Source organism: Pongo abelii, chromosome 1, assembly GCF_028885655.2.
Source record: "Pongo abelii isolate AG06213 chromosome 1, NHGRI_mPonAbe1-v2.0_pri, whole genome shotgun sequence".
Classification (NCBI taxonomy): Eukaryota; Metazoa; Chordata; class Mammalia; order Primates; family Hominidae; genus Pongo; species Pongo abelii.
Genome location: NC_071985.2, coordinates 43,995,189 through 44,017,207, shown reverse-complemented (window position 1 = coordinate 44,017,207; position 22,019 = coordinate 43,995,189). Strand labels below are relative to the sequence as shown.

The window sequence follows — 22,019 nt, the reverse complement described above, 5'->3', positions numbered from 1 at the left end:
GCCAAGTCCCGACTGTTTTTGTATGGCCCATGAGCTAAGAATGATTTTTACATTTTTAAGTGGTCAGTAAAAAGTCAAAAGAAGAAAATAAAGTTTTGTAAAATTTTATAAAATTCAAATGTTAGTGTTCATAGTAAAGTTTTACTGGTGCGAGGCCAAACTCATTCATTTACATCTTGCCTGTGGGTGCTTTTGTGCTGCAAAGGCAGAGTTGCAACAGAGATGATGGCCCGCAAAGCCTAAAATAGTGGCTGTCTGGCCTCTTACAGAAAAGGTTTGCTGACCCCTGCTCAAGATAATCATAGTTCTCTCCAGGCCTTGCACTAAACTGCTCCAGGATCTCAGTCTAAAAGTACTTTCTTTTCATTTAAAAAGAAGTGTTGCTCTTTTCTTCTTATGTAAGCATTAAATGTTCATTATGGAAATATTAGAAGATGCAGATAAGCAAAAAGAAGACATGAAAATCACCCATAATTCTACCACCCAGGAATAACTACTGCTGGTGTTTTGACTTACCGACTTCTGGGTTATCTAACAGTGTGCTGTGTTTATATGTGCATGCCTGTGACACATGTGTATATCCTGCATATGTACAGCTTTTACAAACTGTACACATCTGTCCTCTTCACTTAAAAACACACCTCGGCCAGGTGCGGTGGCTCACACCTATAATCCTAGCACTTTGGGAGGCCGAGGCAGGCGGATTACCTGAGCTCAGGAGTTCGAGACCAGCCTGGGTAACATGATGAAACCCCGTCTCTACTAAAATACAAAAAATTAGCTGGGTGTGGTTTGTGCACTTGTAGTCCCAGCTGCTTGAGAGGCTGAGGCAGGAGAATTGCTTGAACCCGGGAGGCAGAAGTTGCAGTGAGCCAAGATCACGCCACTTTTTTGCACTCCAGCCTGGGTGACTCCGTCTCCAAAAGAAAATACATACACACACACACCTCAAACTGAACCCTTGGGGGACACCCAGGCAGGGTGCCCAGAAGGCAGCTGCACCCAAGCATCTGGAGCTGAGGGGCTTGGTGGGGCCAGGGCTACAGATCTGGAGTCATCAGCACGCGGGTGGTTGTTTCCACTTTGGGAAGGGATGAGATCACCCAGGAAGCATGCCCAGAGAGGAAGAGCAAAGGGCCAAAGAGAGAATTGTGGGAGTGTTGACATTCAAGGGACAGGTAGAGGAAGTAAGTCCACCAGACCTAGGAGGAAGGAAGAAGCAGGAGGAGACCCAGGCAGCCAAGGGAGTGGAATCTGAGGCCCAGGGCCCAGGACAGTGCCTGGCGCTGAGCAGGTGCTTGTGAAATGAGTGAGTGACTTTGAGGAGGCTGAACCCTCGTGAGTGAGTGACACTGATAAAAGACATTTAGAGAACATTTGAACAACTATGAGATGTTCAGAGGCCTACGGGAGGCCATGCAGGCCAAGGAGGCCTCCTGGGCCCAGCCTGGTGGGAGGGAGGCCATGCGGAGTGTGGGGAGGGAGAGGCGGGGCAATCCAAGTGACCAGAAGCTGGGAGCTGGTCAGAGGAGCCCAGTGGAGTTCTTGGTGGTGACATGAAGCTGCTTTTTTTAAGCTAGTCTCTCAGATTGGAACGAGGAAGGTTGGAGACGACCAGCCGGGGGTTCTTGTCAGAATGTGGGCACTGGGCAGCGTGGGCCAGCTAGTGGGGGTGGAGTATAAATAGGAATATGGTTTAGAGATGCTGGGAAATCCTCCCCATTCCCTCCCTCCTCATGAGACTGAGAGGTCCCCAGGGATGCCAGGCTCAAAGGCCCCTGCAGTTCTGTTGCCAAAGTTGGGCATGGAGAGAAACCCAGAGACAGGACTGAAGGTCCCATGACAGGCCAGCAGGAGAGCTGGACACGGGATATCTGGCTGAGAGAAGGCTACTGGGTAGGTGAACTTGACACTCTTCATTTCTTCTCCAATTTATTGTATAAAAGATGGTAGGCGCCAGTTTCTGTGCCAGAGCAAGTGGAGAGGAAACAAGCTGTTTCCTCTGGGATTTAAGGAAGACCTAAGGAAAGGTTCCAGACTTTGGGATCTCAAAAACACAGGACAGTTGGGGAAGGACCTTCCTTGAGGGTCTTTAAAGAGGGCTGATAAAAGGAGCAGAGAGGGCTCCTCTGGCTGGGAGAATAAGGTGGGCTTTCGCTGGAGGCAGGAGGATGTGGGAGATGGAGGCCAGGCCTATCCTGGCCTTGCCCCTTGCTCTGGTCTCTGATCTGGGATGTTCTGTACGCCCAGGACCAGAACTAACAGAAGGGCTCCTTGTCCCATCTCATCACTTGGACATCCTGAGCCTCCTCAGAGAGTGCATACCAGCTTTAGCTGGGCCCCCAAAAAGGGTCAAAAGGAAAATACCAGAAGATGCAATATGCACCTCTATTCCTTGAGCCTCAGGAAGCCAGAGAGCAGCAGGGTGGACATCAGTAGGACTGAAGTGGAGCCACACAGAGGGGCTAGATGGGAGGTCGTGTGGGGTCAGAAAGGGTCATCTGTAGGGGTCAAGGCCAACATCTGAGCCTGAGTAGTGCACCTGCCCTGAAAGGCTCTGAGAATCTTCCCTGAGTGATAGAGCAGGAAGAGGGCCACAGGCCCCTCTGAACCCCTTCCCCACAGCCCTGGAGGCCCCAGCTCAATGCGTGTTGCAGGAGGAACTTCTCATTCCTCCGGGTTTTTCTCATTCCAGTCCACTCCTCACTGTAGGATGGTGCCTCTAGCCCATAAACCTCCACAGACCTCACTGGGGGAGTAATTGCTGGGCAGGACACTGCCCCCCACTGCCCCAGCCCATCTCCCACTGCTGTTGGGCCACATGCTGGCTAGAGGAAGAGGGTCATGTTTCAGCTGAGGCCTCGAGTCCAGCTTTCATATATCATTTGCTGGTCATTTGAGGGCTCACTTTGTCTTAGGCCTTGGGTCAGGCTCTGGGGGTGCAATGACGAGTCACGCCACAGTGCTTGCCCTTAAAAAGCTCACAGGCAAACTAGGGAAATGACAAGTAAACAGTTACAGGATAGGGAGCCAAGTGCCCTGCCTTGGGATGTCAGAAAGCTGTGGAAGCACAGAAGAGGGACCATCACCTGGCTGGGGACAGTGGAGTTTTGGGCTAGAGGAGATGGAGAGATCCCCGTGGCAGGATGAGTAGCACATTGTTGGTTTCTCCCTAGTTCCCCGTCCACCTTCTTGGGTACCAATCCCTGTATTCCTGTTCCCTGTGAGACCCAAGAGAACTGAGGAGGAGGCATGCCCAGGGGAGTCTGGGGCTGGGTGACTGGACAGCCTAGGCTTACTCTAGTGTGCCCAGAAAGAGGACAGGGCCAGGCCCACCCCAGTCATGCTCAAGTCTAACTAGGACAGGAGCTGACCTAATGAGAAGATACACCTAGAAACAGGTCCCTGGCCTGCCGGAAAGTGGAAGGAAAGGCACCAACATTTATTGCAAGTGGCAGTGTGTCCTGGATCTTAAAGGTGACTAAGATACGGTCTTTGTCTTTGAGGGATCTAATGTTTCTATGTCTGTAGAGGAAAGAGGCTTAAACAAGTTATCATGAAACAGTGACTCGATGGCCTCATTCAGTCACTTGTTCATTCGTTCCACAAATGCTGAGTACCTGGTGGGCTCCTTACTCTGTGTAAGGCACCAGGGAAACAAAAATCTTAAGGCCCCATTCTTGTCCTGAAGGATCTCACAGTCTAGTTATGAGTGTGTGCTGGCTGCTCTGGAAGGGACAAGGAGGAAGCATCTCATTCTACCTAGAGGAAGGAGGTGTGGTCATGCACAGTCTCCCAGGGGAAGTGACCCGTGAGTTGAGTTTGGGAGGGGTTTTACCGAGGGGAAAATTGAGGAAGGGCATCCCAGGCCAAATGATTGCAAAGCCGTGGGGTGTGAGTGGAGTTTGCTCTGGGAATGCCAGGTACATTTGATAAAACCAGACCTTCTGGGGAGGGGTGAGAGCTGAGGCTCAAGAAGACAGGGATCCAAAAGCCTGGTCTGCCAGGCCCTGGAATTTGGACTTTTTCCTGAAGGCAGTGTTAGCTTTGAAGGACTTTTTTTTTTTTTTTTTTGAGATGGAGTCCCACTGCAACACCCAGGCTGGAGTGCAGTGGCGCCATCTCGGCTCACCGCAAACTCCGCCTCCTAGGTTCAAGCGATACTCCTGCCTCAGCCTCCCAAGTAGCTGGGATTACAGGTGTGTGCCACCGTGCCCAGCTGATTTTTGTATTTTTAGTAGAGACAGGGTTTTACCATATTGGCCAGTCTGGTCTTGAACTCCCGACCTCAGGTGATCCACCCACCTTGACCTCCCAAAGTGCTGGGATTACAGACGTGAGCCACTGCGCCCAGCCACTTTGAAAGATTTTAAATGGGCAAGCGACATCATCAGAAAGCAGCTGAGAAAGTTAAGTCTAGGACGCTGATGGCAGTTGGATTGGAGGCCAAGTATTATTCTCAATTAGCAGCAAGGAAACTGAGGCATGGGGTGTTTTCTCAGGTCACAGCTACTAAGTGGGGTTTCTTCCATGACACCAAACTGCAGAGAATTTTGGAGAGCAGGGCTAGACAACGTGTGTTCCTCACTGCAGGACATTTCTTGTTGGAGTGAGACTCTAGGAGACGATGGCGCATTTGTCTGGAGCAAGGGCGACCCTGATCCCCAGTTTGCCTCCTGAGCAGACATCCAACAGGTTTGCCCAAATTGCTCCTGGAAGGCCTTCCCCGCCTACTTCCTGCATTCCAAACAGAGGCTGTGGGAATCCTCTTGGAGCTCCGGGACTGTCCAGAGCATCTGTTTGTTGGCAGGGTGACTGCAGGCCTGGCTATCCTCATTCCTGGCCACTCTGAAGGTTTCAGGCCTGCAGCCTCTCTCATCCAGGCTGGAGCAGGGCAAGGCTGTGAGGAGGCCCCAAGGCTTCTGCTGCTGACACCGCCACAGCTCCAGGCAGCTAAAGGGTGACTGGCTTCCCCTGAGGTTTGTCCTAGGCTCCTGGAAACTAAGGCCTCCAGCTGTGCAGAACAGGGTCAGCTGGAGGATGAAGGAAGAGATGGTATCTGCAGGCTCCCAGCAGGCATAATTCTCCCTGGGAGGAGGGAATGTCTCTGAGGTCCTAGCTCATGACGTCTGCAAACTTGGTCAGCCATGGCCTCTAGTTCTTTGAAATTCACCCAAGGGCCAAAGTGGCTGAGTGACCGAGGCAGGGGCGGACTGGGAGACAGGGTGTCATAGGGATTCTGGCTGGTGGTCAGCCTTCGTGACTGAGGGGCAGACCCTCTGGGCTTCAGAAAGTGGGCAGCCACAAGTTACATCCCCCAACCCCTGCCCCTGGGCCCACAGAGACAAAGATTGAAAAGAAAAGCAAACAAAACAAAAAGGGGGACTTGGGGATGCATCTAACATGTGCCTGGAACACAGCAGGTGCTCCACATGTGCCTGTAAAGCAGACACATGCCTGCTGTATGCCACCAGCACCAGGCATAGAGACCAACGTGCTCCAGGTGAGGGAGACAGATGAAAAGTCACGCCCCATTGAAGGAGGGGCACCTGGTGGTCCTGGGGGTGGGGGGTGAGTTCCAGGAAGCTCCTGAAGGCCCCAGAGACTTGTACAGCACGCAGGTGCAGTGGAGAGGGGCAAAGCCAGAGACGAAGGGGCCCCAGATCTTGAAGGGCCTTTGGGTGCAGGCTGGGGAATCGGGGCTTTGTTCAAGAGGAAGGCAAAGAAGCTTCTTGAAGGGGTTTGCTGAGAGAAGACTCCAGTCCTGGCCCCAGGAGCTTGAGAAGCGAAGCTGACTTTCCCGCCCTCCAGTCTACAGCATCCCAGATTCCTGGGATGCTCTGTCAACCTCCTTCTCCACCTCCATGGTCTCCAGGTGGTCTCTCAGGGGTCCAGCCCCAGGGCAGGTATTAGGTCTGGGGCCTGGCACAGGTTGTCCCAGCAGTCAGTGGGCTGGAAATCTGCCCTGTATGGACACTGGGGCCCTGGGGCTGGCCTGGCTTGCTCTGTGGAGCTTTCTTTCCTCCTAAGATAGAAGATGGGGCTTGTCTGCCAGGAGCCAGGGTTCCCTGTCTTGCACGGACACCCTGCGTGGCCCTGCGTGGCCCTGCAGTTGTCTAAGTAGGGGGGACCCTGCCTCCCTGGCCCTTCTCCCCCTCACATCTGCCAAGAGATGATCCTGCTCCCTGTCTCCTGGCCCTCTTCCATCCCGGGATCCGAAAGCACCTTGCGATAAGGAAGTCTGCAGGGATGTTTGATGAAGTTTACATGAGGACTCTTTTTGTCTGGGCAGTAGCTTGAGAGAGGAGAGCCAAGCTTTGCTGGACATCTTCCCTGTGCCAGTGGTGTGTTGTGTTGGCTCACCCAGCATGTCCGCTCAGATACCACTGTACATTGAAAATGTCACCTGCCCAACGTTCAACTCCTGGTCTTCCCACTGAAACCACTACTCCCAGAATGCCTTGTCTCCTCCAGTGACTATTCCATCCCTCCACTCCGGCTGCTTGGCCAAAACCCTGCTGCAGAGTCATGCTTGACTCTTTTCTCACCCACAACATACAATCCATCTGCAGAGCTCTTTGGCTCCACCTTCAAAATATAGCCCAAATCCAGCCACTTCTCACCACCTCCACTGCCCCCCGCTGGTCCCAGCCACCATCGAGCTCTCTCCCCTGGGCCTCAGCAGCAGCCTCCTGCCTGGGCTCCATGCTCTCCCCTTGCTCCCCTTGTCTGTTCTCAACACAGCAGCATGTTAAAGCCTCAGTGTGATCATGTCACTCATCTGTTCAAACCCTCCTTACCCCTAGAGCCCAACACAGCTGCTCCGCACTCCCATCCAGCATCTTCTCCAGCCACATCATCGTCCCGCAGTGAACCAGACTCACTTCTGCCTCAAGACCTTTGCCCCTGCTGTTCGCTTGTTGACCTGCTTCTCCCAGACCCTGCATGACTGACCCCCTCACTTTACACCTACTCTGGATTTCTCCTGAGATGTCACCTGCTTCTTGGGGAGGCCTTCCTGACCACCCTACTTAAACTTGCAACTGCACTTCCCACACTTCCCTCTTTCCTGCATGAATTCCCATCATTGCACTTGTCACTATCCATCATACTGTGTATTCATTCTGTTTATTGTCCGCACCCCTCTGCCCCTGTTAGAAGGTATTAGGAAAGGAATTAATGTCTGTTTCATTCATCTGTGGATTCTCAGGGTCTGCAACAGTGCTTGGCATGCAGCAGGTGTTCAATAATTGTTGAATGAATGAATGGAGCCAGGGGTGAGAGGGGCTTTATCACGTCATTGCGATTCCACAGCCTGCTAGTGGTAGCACCAGAGTTTGCAACTGGGTTTGTTTGGCATGCAGTTCAGAGCAGGAGAAAACAGTCAAGCCTAGGTCACAGGGAAGGGGCAAGGGCAGGGAGGGCTCCAGGTAGGAGAAGAAAGGAGCAATATGGTCACGTTTGTGCACTTGGCAACAACCAGGAAACTGCTGCGTGATTCTGAGCAAGTCATTTCCCCTCTTGGAGGCTCAGCATCTTCACTGGGCAAGGGATGGGCATGGAGGGTGTGTGAGCGTCTTCCCCTGCTAACATTCTGGGAGGCCAGCCCTGCTCACTGGAAAGGCAAGTGCTGGCTTTCCTCCCAGCCTGGCTCCTCCTTCCTCCTTCTGTGCCACCTGTGGCTCTGGCACCAGCAGGAAGTTCTGGGCCGGCTGCTGTGTCCCTGGGAGGAAGCAACTGGAGCGGGCTGAGAGCTTTATGACTTACCTGGGCAGGGAAGTGGGAGGGGAGGCTGGCTGGGGTCTGCCTGCCCACCCTGCAGCTCCTCAGTGGGACTCTGCTCCTTCAACTTCCTCCACCCCCCACTGCCGGGCCAGCATCCATCCCTGGACACCCATCGCCCTCTTCCCCTGGCACCAGTTGCACGGGGACAGCCCCAGATGGCTCCTTGGTCTGGGGACAAAGGCTGTGCTGTGCCTGGCCCTGGGCTGGCCTCAGGCTTGTCATACTGAGCCCTTCTGTCCCCACTTGGGGGTGAGGGGCAGACAGCACTAAGGTGACAGGCCTTTTTCCTGTCTCCCTTCCCCCTCGACCCCCAAATCTGAGGAGCTGACTCTCCCAAGGGAAAAATGACAGAGGCATCTTGTGTCTTGACCTAGGGAACAACAGACCATTCACTGCCCAGTCTGCCCTGTCACACCCAAGACCCTGCTGGGTTCAATGCCCTGATTGTCCCCAGCAGAGAGAGACATCCACTCTGCTGTGGTCACCACCCCCACCGCCTGCTCCCCTGTCACCATCAGGAAGTCCATCCTACATCTGACCTCCATCCTTCCATCAGGAAGTCCATCCTACATCTGACCTCTATCCTTCCATCAGGAAGTCCATCCTACATCTGACCTCCATCCCTCCTGCTACTGTGACAGCCACTTCCTCTCAGGCTCCTGTCCTGTGGGTGGAGAACAGCTGGTCCCCATCGCCTGCACTGCTTGGCCCCACATTCCTGCTCCAGTCAGCTGCCTCTGGCCTCACCCTTCCTCCAGCTCCCAGCCCCACTGTCTTCCCCACCCCAGGCACAGGCTGGTGGCTCCTTGCTCCTCACTGAACCTTGGGGAGAGCAGGTGTGACTCAGGGCTGAATCTCCTTTGTCTTGCAGAAATGGGGGTCCTCCTTCCCGGAGGCTTTTAATGAGCTCCCCTCCCCTCACCCTACAAGCAAGAGGAAGGGTGTGAGATTTATGGTTGCTACTTGTAGACTCCTGAGCCGCAGATCCAACATGCCATCCCATAAATCCCAGACTGCAGGACGGTTTTATGGGGAAGCCCTGTTTTTAGAAAGGGGTGTGGCTGGTCTCCCTCCTGGCAGAGCTCAGACCTCAGGGAGCCAAGTGCCTGCCTCTCCCCACCCCCAGAGAACAACCATGACAAAGCACGGGGACACTGGGGACATTGGGGACATCAGTTGGTGTGGTGCAGATGCACCGGCTTCCAGGACAGAGAGACTTCCTCTCCTGTGGGGGGCCTCCTGCTTCCCTCCCCTGCTCTGGGGATCCCCCTTCTTAGCACAGGAGGGTGGCCTGGAAGCCTGGGCAGATAATTGTCCCTGACCTGGACCTTAGATGTTTCCTGGTCACCGCTCCAGGTGTACATCATTGGAGATGTTTTTTCAAATGCATTTGCCCAGGCACCTTTCTCAGAACCTCAGTTCCAGAATCTCAAGGTAAGACCTAGGAATCTGAATTTTTTTACAATGCTCCCTGGTGATTCTGATGTTCAGCTATCTTTGAAAATAATTGGCTGAGTGCTGTGGCTCATGCCTGTAATCCCAGCATTTTGGGAGGCCGAGGCGGGCAGATCACTTGAGGTCAGGAGTTCGAGACCAGCCTGACCAACATGGCGAAATCCTGTCTCTACTGAAAACACAAAAATTAGCCGGGTGTGGTGGCGCGGGCCTGTAATCCCAGCTACTCAGGAGGCTGAGGCATGAGAATCGCTTGAGCCCGGAAGGTGGAGGTTGCAGTGAGCCGAGATCACGCCACTGCACTCCAGCTTGGGTGATAGAGCACGACTCTATCTCAAAAAAAAAAGAAAGAAGGAAAAAAGAAAATAATTGATCTTTACAAGGAGCCATCTCCACTCTCCTATCTTGCTCAGAAATGGGAGTCACCAGGTAGGTGTGTCTGGGTCCTCTTGTCACTGGGACCCATACCTCCTGCCACCATCATGAAGCCTCCAGATTAGATCTGTGTGGCCTGAATGCTATACACAAGTGTGAGGCGTGGTGGCTGCCCTCTGGAAGCTTCCTGTCTGCAGGAGTCCTGCAAACAGCAGGCCTGAGACATTGCACAGAGCCACGGAGGAGCGGCTGAAGATGACTGACAGGAAGGAGTTTAGGGATGGGGAGTCAGGAAAGTCCAAGGCTGGTGGGCTCTGCCAAGGAAGCCAGAGGAAGCGCTTTCAGCTACCTTCTCATCAAAGGAGGCATCACCAGCCCCTGAGTTCCTTGAGAGTGGGGACCACCCTTTACTTGCCTCTGAAACCCCCATGCCTGGCACAATGCTGGCGCATAGTAGGTGCTCAGTTTTGTTTGTTTGTTTGTTTGTTTTTTAAGACAGAGTCTTGCTCTGTCGCCCAGGCTGGAGTGCAATGGCGCAATCTCCACTCACTGCAACCTCCGCCTCCGGGGTTCAAGCAATCCTCCTGCTTCAGCCTCCCAAGTAACTGGGATCACAGGCGCACACCACCATGCCCAGCTAATTTTTTTGTATTTTTAGTAGAGACAGGGTTTCACCATGTTGGCCAGGCTGGTCTCAAACTCCTGACCTCAAGTGATCCACCTGCCTCAGCTGCCTCCCAAAGTGCTGAGATTACAGGCATGAGCCACCATGCCCGGCCAGTTCGTTTGTTGAGTGGAACTGAGTGAGACTTCAGGGCCCACCGACAGAGATGGGCCTGCCTAGCACTGCAGACTCGAGGCCTCCACTCTGAAAGGTGCCAGCCCGCTAAAGGAATGAAGGAGAGCCTGTTCATACCCAGCCATGAGGATCAGGGCGGCTGGAGGGCCACCACTGAGCTGTGTTTGGGGGCAGCCAGGAGCATGCGCTGCCAGACAGAGGACCCTTTCCAGGCTGGCTGAGGACAGAAGGATGTGATCATTAAGCAAAGCCAACATGTTACTGACCCATAATCCCTTAAACCAGGAGGATTCGGGAAGGGCCTGGTCGCCTTGGCAACTAGGTGCTGGCCAGTGGCAGGGCTGAGAACATCCTCCAGGAGTGGGCTGTGCCTGGTGCATGGGTAACAGCTGGGAGCGGGTGCAGGGTGGCCCATCACAGGGCTCACCCCCTGGTGCCTTCTTGCGGGCATGGGTGGAAGCCCTTGTGAGGCCTCAAGGGCAGTGTGTGCAGAGCAGGATGAGAGGGGGGCTGCACTGAGCGTGTAGGAAACCATGAAGGGAAGCGGAGGGGAGGTGGGACAGCGCTGCTCTGGGTTCAGGGCAGGAGGGAGAAGGGAGGGTCTGCAGCAAGAAGCAGTTGCGTGGGTCTCATTGGGTGGCCAGCAGGGTGTCTAGTTCAGAGGGCACGAGGAGCTGGGGAGCCCGAAGAAGAAAGCTTTCATGGTTGGGGACAGGACTGTGGGGGTGGGCAGAGCAGCTCACCCCGCACCTCCATGGTGTTCTCGGTAAGGGATACCCTGCCTGCTTGGAGGGCTCTGGCATGGGAAGAGGCCAGCAGGGATCAGGCCTCATCTTCCCTAGGGCTCGACTCTATTAATGGCAAGCTTCCGTGTTTCCCCTGAGACCTTCCACTGCTCCTGACCTTCCGTATTTCAGCTGGAGAGGAGATGTAGCTGGCCAGCTCTGATGCACTCTTCCCTTCCTCCTCCTTTTCCCCTCTTGCCTCCTGGGGCACGCCAGAGCAGAGACCTTCAGGTGTCAGTATCAGAGGTGAAATGAGGTTTGGACCCAATCATGTCCCAAGGGTGTTGGCCAAGCTGACATTCAGTTTACGGGCCTTGGTCAGTAAGATTTATTGGCTGTTGACACATTCAAGCCCTTGGACACAAGTTGGTAAATTTCTGCTGGCCCAAGGACTGCCTGGTTCTGGCACCCTTCCTGCCAACCCAGCCCTTCCCCCAGAACTCTCTAGACCTCCAGCAGCTAAAGGGCTCAGGTCTGGGGGGCCTTCAGGATCCTCTTTGCACATCATGCCTGCTATTATGACCAATGCTTTGCTGGACTAGGTGGTCCATAGAGAACTGCACGGGGTGTGGCGGGGCGGGCGGTGGGGAGCGGAGGCAGTGCTGAGAGTCGCTGGGAGGAAGAGGGTGACTGGGAAGAAGAGGGTGAACACCCACCCTCAGAGAGGTCAAACTTTGCAGAAGACACAACCCTGGCTCCCAGTGATGGTGGCATACAGGGCGACAGAGCTTGATGGGAAGAGAGAGCTGAATTCCCAGTGGCTGGAGACTTGGACTGGTTGCCTTGTTCTTTTCAACTGCTCTTCTCACACCTCCCATCTCAGGACCCGGCTGCCCAGTCCCTCATGATCATGAACAAGATGAAGAACTTTAAGCGCCGTTTCTCCCTGTCAGTGCCCCGCACTGAGACCATTGAAGAATCCTTGGCTGAATTCACGGAGCAATTCAACCAGCTCCACAACCGGCGGAATGAGGGTGAGAGGTCTGGGCCCACCCAGCACCTCTCCCACCTACCAGACACTCCCCAGTCACCTCCTTCCCCTCCCTGCCCACTCCTTCCCCACTGGCCTTAGGGGAGGAGCACAGCGCTGGGGGAGGGGGGCTACCCTTCTCTCCCTCAGGGCAGAGAGGCAGGGAGGGGAGCTGACGCCTGTCCCTCTTAGACTTGCAGCTCGGTCCTCTTGGCAGAGACCCCCTGCAGGAGTGCAGCACCTTCTCCCCAACAGACAGCGGGGAGGAGCCGGGGCAGCTGTCCCCTGGCGTGCAGTTCCAGCGGCGGCAGAACCAGCGCCGCTTCTCCATGGAGGTGAGGGCCTCTGGAGCTCTGCCCCGGAAGGTGGCAGGATGCACGCACAAGGGTGTGCACAGGAGGGCAGCTGCCTTACAGCCAGACTTTGTGAGTTCAAATTCCAGCTCTGCCATTCATTAGCTCTGTGACTTTGAGCAAGTTACTCAACCTCTGTGCACCATGGTCTCCTTGTCTTTAAAATGGTCATCATGGATTAAATGGGTTTATCTATGCCAAGTGCTTAGAACATTCCTGAATTTAGCAAGGGCTAGACAATTTGACTATTTGATCCACACACATATGCCCAAGTATATGAAAAAATATGCTTACAGAATCGGTGCCTGTAAGGGCATGAGATTGATGTTGCACAGATGGTAATACTGTGGCCCAGAGAGGCAGAGAGTGACCTGGCTGTGCTAAGGTCACACAGCAGCCCCGGGTGTTCACGTGTATGTCTTGAGCACACACTGGGAGCAGCTGTGAGCCTGGGGTCACAGCCTGTGATTGGGCTCTGAATGGTTGTTCTGCAGGGAATGCTAAGTCCAGAGTGAGAGTCTGGGGCCCCACAGCCGTAGCTACCCTGAAGCCAACAGTGGTGTCCCCATCTCATCCCTGTCACCACAGGACGTCAGCAAGAGGCTCTCTCTGCCCATGGATATCCGCCTGCCCCAGGAATTCCTACAGAAGCTACAGATGGAGAGCCCAGATCTGCCCAAGCCGCTCAGCCGCATGTCCCGCCGGGCCTCCCTGGTGAGTCCCAAGAGGGTCAGAGGACACAAGGTGGGGTGATATGCCCTCCCCAGCATGGGCATATCAGTCCCAGCTGAGGCCTATATGGGATTTCCATGAAGATTCCTGGCCCTCTGGCGCCACCTGCTGGCGGGAGTGCATTCAACTAGATCGTCCCCCTACATCAACATCCATTTCCTAGATGGGTCTCACTTGGGCTGGAACGGGACTCTAAGCCCACACAGGGTCCCAAGGTCTCCACATGGTTAAGATCAATAGGCCAGCTGGCATGTGCCTTCCAGTCCTAACTGCCTATCAGAGCTGTTTGGGACATCTTACAAAACAGACTCTACCTCCAGACACCTATAGAATCAGCCTCTCCAGCTAGGGGGTCCAGGAATCCGTCTTGTTAAGGGTTGGATACACCTGAGCTAGAAGTGCGCTGATGAGAGACACAGTCAGAGAGGTGGATTCTGAACTGGACACTCATGGTACAATGGGAAAAAAGGCAGCACTCACTCTGGAGGAGCTCATGGTCTCAGTCGGAGACACAGGTAGCCAAGATGTGCAACAATCCCAGGTGCCACAGCTCTGGGCTCTACACTCTTGGCTGTCCTGGGAGGAAGAAACTCACACTTTCATGAGCTCTGTCCTTTATCACAGGGATAAAGGGAAAAGGAGCCCCTTCCACCATGGGGTCTCATCCCTTCCCTCCCAGAGGCTGGAGCTGGGGGAGGTGTCATGTCTGTGGAGCTGCTAAGGGCTTCAAGCTCATGGCATTCTATGTCTCCCCCTCTCAGTCAGACATTGGCTTTGGGAAACTGGAAACATACGTGAAACTGGACAAACTGGGAGAGGTAAGACGCTGGGTTTGGTCTTCTCCGAATAGCCAGGCAGGATGGCTTGGAGGAGGGGCAGACCTCCCTGGTCGGCCCTCTCTGGTCGGCCCTCTCTGGTTGGCCGTCTCGTGGCCCTTGCCCCATAGAGGTGCACAGTCTTGGCCGTGCACTCGGGCCCAGCCTTTGGCAGGGATTGAAGTGAGCTCAGATCCTGAAGGAGGATAGAGTAGCCATGGCCCTGGGCAGAATCCAGTCTTTTTTTTTTCTTCAAGTCCTTCTTGCCTGGGTTCGAAACCTAGCTCCACCATTTACTAGCTCTGTGACCTTTGGTGAGTTACATGACCTCTCTGTGTGCCTCAGTTTCTTCCTCTGTCCAATGAGATAGTAATTGTCCTATCACATAGGGTTATTGTGAGGATTGGGCAGGTTACTGTAATCAGCTTATGTACAGCACACAGACAATACCTGGCACATAGGAAGTGCTGTATCACTTAGCTATTTCTCTTGTCACTGTGCAGAGGCCTGGGGTGGGTGAAGGTTTATAGAGAGGGGGAACACACAGCCCTTTCCCTCCAGGAGCCCAAAGAGGTGACCTCTGTGTAAACATCAGCATCATATAAGGAAGAAAAAACCTGGTGTTATCATAAAGGGGCACGCGGCATGCTAGGGCTTAGAGGAAGGACGGATTCACTCTGCCTGGGGAGTCATTAGGGACGCTTCCTGGAGGAAGTAGGCTTTGGAGGAAACAGCATGTCAGTAAAGAGAGGAAGGGCACTCAGGCCCCAGTCATAGCCCAGGCAGAGGCACAAATGGGGAGGCACCGGACAGAGGCCAGCAGCACCTGAATATGCCTGGGGCCGCTGCGGCCCTCCATCCCAGGGCACCTATGCCACAGTCTTCAAAGGGCGCAGCAAACTGACGGAGAACCTCGTGGCCCTGAAAGAGATCCGGCTGGAGCATGAGGAGGGAGCGCCCTGCACTGCCATCCGAGAGGGTACAGCATCCTAGGCTCCCACGCTCCCCTGGGGGCTTCGGGAGGAGGGGTTCACCAGCCTGTGCCCTTGTGGGAGCTGGGGGTGGAGGGTCATTGCTGGAGTGGGACTCCTGGCGCTGACCCCAAGAAAAGAGGGTATGGGGACACATGGGGTCCTAGGGACCCAGGTGGACCTGTCTCCTCAGTGTCTCTGCTGAAGAACCTGAAGCATGCCAATATTGTGACCCTGCACGACCTCATCCACACAGATCGGTCCCTCACCCTGGTGTTTGAGTACCTGGTGAGAGTCGGGCTGGGGCTGGCCGCCTCTCCCTCTTGTGGTGGAAACAGGGTGTGGGTAGGGGAGTGGGAAGCTGAGGGAGTGGGAGTGGTGGGATGAGGGTGACCCAGGCCTTGTTCTGGAATCAGATTCTCAGATGCTCCCGTGCGGGAGTGGGCCAAGAGCTCAGGCTTAGGGGTGGCTCGAGCCAGGGACCTGTCCCACTAGTGGGCGTGGGCCCTTCCCAGGGAGGGGCTTCGTCTCCTCAGCCTGTATCTGGGCTTCTGGCCAGGGGTCAATGTGGGGCAGGACCGAGCCACGCTCTGTATTCCAGGACAGTGACCTGAAGCAGTATCTGGACCACTGTGGGAACCTCATGAGCATGCACAACGTCAAGGTGAGGCCTCGGGGGCAGGGTCCCCCCATCTTGGCAGCCACCTGTCCGGAAGCTCAGTGCGGGAACCCACTCTCACCACCAGGGGTCCGGCTGCTGAGGTGGCTCAGACCTTCCCACTTAGGAAAGAGGGAGAGGGCAGTGCCATCAACGAATCCAGGAAATGGGCTGAGCACTTTACCCCAGGAACAGACACACACTCTCTGCCACTGTCTAGCTGTTGGTATAAAACCCGCTCCCAACTCTGAACATCAGTTTCCCCGTCTGTCAAATGAGAGTGTGAGCTACCTGCCAAAATGCAGGGAGGCTTCTGGGGAAGCTCGGGGTTATGAATGACCTCTGCTGATGTTTGTTAAAGAATCAAGGCTGGGCATGGTGGCCCACGCCTGTAATCCCAGCACTGGGAGGCCAAGGCAGGAAGATGGCTTGAGCCCAGGAGTTTGAGACCAGCCTGGGCAACATGGCAAGACCTCATCTCTACTAAAAATTGAAAAATTAGCCGGGCACAGTAGCGTGCACCCATAGTCCCAGCTGCTTGAGAGGCTGAGGCAAGAGGGCCACTTGAGTCTGGGAGGTTGAGGCCACAGTGAGCCGTGATCACACCACTGCACTCCAGCCTGGGTGACAGAGTAAAACCCTGTCTCTAACAGAGAAAAAAAAAAAAAGGATCAAGCACATATGTCTTCACATAGGCGGGCATCCTGAGCCCCGTGCTCCTGACTGAGACTTCTCTGGCCTCCCCCACACTCACTGCGTCCTCTGCACCCCTGGTGTCCTCCCCTCTGGATGGGATTCCCTGGTGTGGGTGGGGTCCAGGATGGGGGCTGCAGGGTGGGCAGGAGAATGAGGGGCTTGTGCTGACCTCACTGCCAAGCCCCTGCCCCCACCCCGGTCCCAGCCTTGGAGCAGAGGCTCAGGGTCACCTTCCACCCCACATTTCTCTTCCTCCTCCCCCAGATTTTCATGTTCCAGCTGCTCCGGGGCCTCGCCTACTGTCACCACCGCAAGATCCTGCACCGGGACCTGAAGCCCCAGAACCTGCTCATCAACGAGAGGGGGGAGCTGAAGCTGGCCGACTTTGGTGAGGCTGCGGCTAGGGTGGGGGTCTGACGCTACTGGGGTGCCTCAGGGTGTGGGTGCAGTGGGGGAGGGCATAGCAGTCAACCCCGCAGCACCTGTGGACAGAGGTCCACTGACATGTCTGCCCCCAGGACTGGCCAGGGCCAAGTCAGTGCCTACAAAGACTTACTCCAATGAGGTGGTGACCCTGTGGTACAGGCCCCCCGATGTGCTGCTGGGATCCACAGAGTACTCCACCCCCATTGATATGTGGTGAGTGAGCACTGTGGGGACCGAGGAGGGGAGGACAGGCCTGGCCACACCTCCAGACTCTCTTTTGCTGCCCCAAGGGCCTCGGGGAAGAACTGCCTAACTTCCTTTGCCTAAAAGCCATGTGACATCCTGCTCAAATGGATGTTAAAAAATTAAGTCTGAAATATGATAGGTTAGGGTTTCCCTGGCTTAAATAGACCCCCCCAAGCCTGTGCATTTGAAATCCTCCCCCAGAGGCCTGTGGGGGGTTACCAGAGACCCAGAGGGTCCAGGAGGGCCCCTATAGTAAATACGATGAATCTTCCCCAAGCATCAGTCCCAGTGAAAATTTTGAAAGAGAAGTACTATTTTCATGTTAAAATGAACAAGCGTATGATTTGAATGAAAAATCAGCCCAAATTGCAAGCCAAGCCGCCAGTGGTGATGAATGGCTGCTGTGACTCCGCCCCAAGGTTCCCCAGGAGAATGGATTTATGTACTTCTCTCTTCCAGTGGGGCACACAGTGGAGAGAGTTTGAGACAACACTGCTGAGAGAATTGCCACATGGGCGCTGGCTGCACAGACCCAAACCTCACAGAGTGAAAGGGGAGAGGTCGCAGCTTTCCCGAGCCCGGGGAAGCCCCCCAGAGAGAGTGGCTGTAGTGGGGGCTGGGCAGTTCTAGGAGCCTCCACTGTCCTGGGCCACCCCTCCGCCGCCAGAGCCACGACCCCTGCAGCCGCCTGTGGCAGGTCGTCATTGGTGCCCTGGTGGAGCAGCCCTAGGAAGGGCGGCCGCCCCTGCCTGATGCCGACCCTGCCCCTTGCTCCCCGCAGGGGCGTGGGCTGCATCCACTACGAGATGGCCACAGGGAGGCCCCTCTTCCCGGGCTCCACAGTCAAGGAGGAGCTGCACCTCATCTTTCGCCTCCTCGGTCAGTCTCCCGCTGCTCCGTCCCTCTCACCACCAGGGGGCGCCGGAACTCCGTCCAGCTCTGGCGCGGAGCGGGACGGGGAGGAGCGGCTCGGCCGCTTCTCTCCGGGGCGGGGACCCCCTGTGGCCTCGGCCATCTTTGCTCCCACCTCCTACATTGCATCCCTTTCAAGTCGGCCTTGGCCCTGGGCCTCACGCAGGCCCTCTCCACCCTCTCTCGTCTCCCCAGGGACCCCCACAGAAGAGACGTGGCCCGGCGTGACCGCCTTCTCCGAGTTCCGCACCTACAGCTTCCCCCGCTACCTTCCGCAGCCGCTCATCAGCCACGCGCCCAGGTAGCCCCTGCGCCCGCCGCCCCTCCTGCTGTGGCCCTGGCTTTCCCATCCCGGCTCAGGCACAGCCTGTGTCCGCGCCTTCTCCTTGCAGGTTGGATACGGATGGCATCCAACTCCTGAGCAGCCTGCTCCTGGTGAGTGTCCTCCCGGCGGGGCCCCGGGAGAGGCAGCCAAAGAGCCAAGTCCCTGTGCCCCATGCCGGGCCTACGCCCCAACTTCTGTGGCTCGTGTGCTCACACGTCTTTGAAACATTTCCCCTGTACTCTCCACCCCCAAGGCCAAGGGGAGTGCTGGCCTCCATACACATCCTCTGGAGTCTGTGCACTGCGAGCCCAAACCCGTTACTTAGCTGTGTAGCTCTGGGCAAGTTACAGAGCTCCTCCATGCCTCAGTTTCCTCAACTGCAAAGTGGGATTAATACCTATTTTATAAGCTGGCCGTGAGGATACATTGAGATGACGGGACACACTTAGTGTGGTGCCTGTCTTATAAGGCACACGATGAAGGGTCGTTATCGGCACTACGCTTCCTGTTACGGATGTTCTCCATCTGATCATGGTTGGTTTGCATCTGTATTTCTATCCCAAGAGAAGGTCACTCTCCTGAAGTTTCATTTCTGGTTTTTCCTGGTGGCTGGAGACCGGGGAGCCTTCCCCTGAGTCTTGAGATGGCCTGAGGTTGGGTTTGTGGTAGGGGCTGGAGGCTGACCTGGGGCTTCTCCTGTTAGCCTCAAGCCCCACCCACCTTGGTGCTCTAACCAGCACCGGAGTCCTGCTGCCCAGAGGGTTTGCAGTCCCCCAGCCAGGGCCCAATGCCCCACCCTGTGCCTTTCAGTATGAATCCAAGAGTCGCATGTCAGCAGAAGCTGCCCTGAGTCACCCCTACTTCCGGTCTCTGGGAGAGCGTGTGCACCAGCTTGAAGACAGTGAGTACTGGGGGGGCCGGGAACAGGGCCACCCAGAACCAAGGAAAGGGGTTGGTGAGTGTGGGCAGAAGAACCAGAACAAAGAGGCCAGAGGCCCCAGGCCCAGCCAAGCAGCCCCGGACACCTTGCCTCCCCTGCTGGGGTTATCATTCCAAATTGAGGGGGCAAACAGTGGAAATGAGATGCTGCCTCGAGGGCTCAGTTGGTCCTTCTGGGCCAGTCCTCACTGGAGGCCAGCTCCACCCAGCCCTCTCCAGACTATGCACTTCACTTCTGTCCCCCAGCTGCCTCCATCTTCTCCCTGAAGGAGATCCAGCTCCAGAAGGACCCAGGCTACCGAGGCTTGGCCTTCCAGCAGCCAGGTAGGGGCTTGTTCTCTCCTGGACCCCTCCCCTTGTTAGTGGAAGCCACAGCAGGCTACCCCTCCCCAGTGGGGACTCCCATGGTCCCCCCACCACCGGCTTCCCTTTGGAGTCTTTGGGGAGCAGAGAAGGGGTTGGTTTCTCCTGCCTAGACTTCCTCGTCCAGCTCTTCCCTCCTCAACCCTCCACCCCAGACAGGACATTGCATTTGACAGTAGCCCTGGCAAAGAGGCATGCTGTCTCTGGTGCATTCTCTCTGCAAACCCTGAGCTCTCTAATCAGATTCCATCCTGGGAGAACGGTACTTTTTTCCTAGAACAGTCAATGGCCTTGGACATTGACAAATGCTTTCTATGCATCCTCTTCTTTAATCCTTAAAACACCCCTTGAGGTTAGTACTATTAATATTCCCCATTTCATAGTCAATGAAACTGAGGCTCTGTGAGGTTAAGTCACAAGTTCATGCAGCTAGTAAGTAGCAGAGATGGGATTTGACACCAGGTCGGACCGGCTCCTGTTTGCATGCCCTTGCTTGCTCTGTCAGAGCAGCTCTGGGGGACAGCAACTGTCCCTGCTGACCTGGGGTACCCCTCAGCCCAGCCTCCTCCCTGCAGCCCCACCTCTTCTCCATTCTCCAGGACGAGGCAAGAACAGGCGGCAGAGCATCTTCTGAGCTGCGCCCACCTTGCTGTGGCCAAGGGACGAGAGATCACGTGGAGCACAAATTCGGGTAGGATGGAGCCTGTGTGGCCCTCGGAGGACTGAAGAACGAGGGCTGACAGCCAGCCCGGAAGACCGCTTGGCAGCCCTGCTGGCCATGGCTGTTTCTTCTTTGTGCTTCCCGCGTGCCTCCCCAGTAGCCCTCACCTGCATACCAACCCCTCCATTACCCACGTTGGGGCTGGCATGAGCTGCTTCCCTGAGAGGACATGAGAGGGAGGGGGGGGTCCTTGTACCCTCTCCCACCCTGGTGTTTGGGCACCTGCGTGGGATGCACATGGATGACAGAATCAAGGCGCCAGGATGGGCATTCTGCCCTGGATAGAGGCTCTACCCTCCTCCCCCAGTGCCTGCCTAGTGCCAGTTTGGTAGTCCCCCTTTCTGGCCCCTTGGAGCCCACACACGTTTCATCTTTTTCCCCTCTGAGAGCAAGAAGAGACATGGCATGTTCTCTGGGACCCTGGAATCCTAGGTACCCACATGTGTGCCAAAGCCTACCCCACCTGGCAGGTGTCCCACAGCAACAGAAGGAATAGTAGTCCCCACTCTTTCCATCAGCCCTACCCTACCCTCATTCCCCCGACACCCTCTGGCTTGAACCATGGCTGAGCAGTGCCGGCATATGCTTCGCCGGCATGCTTGGATGCCCAGCTGTGTCCAGAGGTGGCCGGGGACCGCCAGTTGCACGCCTGCCACCTCAGCCAGCCCCCGCCCAGCTCATCAGTCTGAATGGAGTTGCCTTAAATTGGCAGGTGGTACCACACTCACTGCCCTTGGAGCTGTGACCGGCTCCTGCCTGTCCACCCCTTCCCGAGGTGGCCCCTGCTTATCTTATCATCCCGGGGCTCTGATTAGCCAGGCCCAGTCAGGGTCCTGGGGACGGCACCCAGATATGCAGAGTCACCCTGACACCGGTGCCGGGCTGACCTCAGCTCCCGAAGGCTCGCACAGCCTCCCCATCCTGCCTTTCCGGCCCTTGTGGCTCTGTCCACCTGATCCCAATACCAGCTTCCCCGAGCCCCTGCCACCCCAGAGGGCGGCCACGACAGGGAGAGGTATAGATGCCACCATCTGAGGGAGAGGAACGTGGAACAGGAGCAGGCTCTGATGCTGAGAGGCTTGCCTCAAGGGGCTGGAAGCCTGGGTGGCCAGGGCCCCTGAAGAAGGCTCCCCTCTGTATCCCCCAGGTCTCCTCAACACTGGGCTGATCCTGAATGGCACAGGCCAAGGGGAGGCCAGCCTCGCTTTTCTACCCAGGCCCCCTGCCCTGCCCACCTCAGGCCCCCACCCTCCACTCCTCCCCACGGTACTGTGAACGTCGTGTGACTCAGTGCAGAGACTTATAATATATTTAATTCATGTTGTACAGAAAGGAGCGAGCGGTCTCGTACAGAAAAGCTGATTTTGATAGATTGATGCCAAAGATGGAGAACCGAAGGCACCTCTCCAGGCCTAATGAGTGTGGGTGGGGCGTGCTTGTGTGTATGCGTGCGTGTGTGTGTGTGTGTGTGTGTGTGTGTGTGTGTGTGTGTGTATATAAAGTGAGGAGAGAGTTTGATTTGTGTGTATCTCTGACCTCCCCCACACCCCAGGCTGTGGGACGGGTGCCTAGCATTCACCTTGCTGTATCCTGGGTGCTGCTGTGTTCAGAGCCAGAAGTTGGCTCTTGCTGAGGAGCATCAGTGGTTGTTGTGGGTGGGCAGAGGAGTCCCAGGCCTGGGAGTCTGAACTGT

The 22,019-nt window shown here is 55.8% G+C and overlaps 1 protein-coding gene across 12 annotated transcripts in view; it reads left to right on the top strand.

Moving 5' to 3' along the window:
- Nucleotides 1-21,654, top strand: part of CDK18 (cyclin dependent kinase 18) — a 28,181-nt gene extending 6,527 nt beyond the window's left edge. For 2 of the 12 annotated variants that reach the window (XM_009238708.3, XM_009238712.4), the window contains exons 2-16: nt 12,023-12,173; nt 12,362-12,504; nt 13,111-13,236; nt 14,016-14,072; nt 14,934-15,048; nt 15,234-15,328; nt 15,642-15,704; nt 16,659-16,782; nt 16,913-17,033; nt 17,848-17,945; nt 18,174-18,279; nt 18,371-18,413; nt 19,114-19,204; nt 19,489-19,566; nt 20,205-21,654. In XM_009238708.3, the coding sequence (XP_009236983.1) occupies nt 12,044-12,173; nt 12,362-12,504; nt 13,111-13,236; nt 14,016-14,072; nt 14,934-15,048; nt 15,234-15,328; nt 15,642-15,704; nt 16,659-16,782; nt 16,913-17,033; nt 17,848-17,945; nt 18,174-18,279; nt 18,371-18,413; nt 19,114-19,204; nt 19,489-19,566; nt 20,205-20,239 (1,425 nt within the window). In that variant the 5' untranslated portion in view covers nt 12,023-12,043 and the 3' untranslated portion in view covers nt 20,240-21,654. 12 annotated transcript variants of the gene reach the window in all.
- The last annotated feature ends 365 nt before the right edge of the window (nt 21,655-22,019 follow it).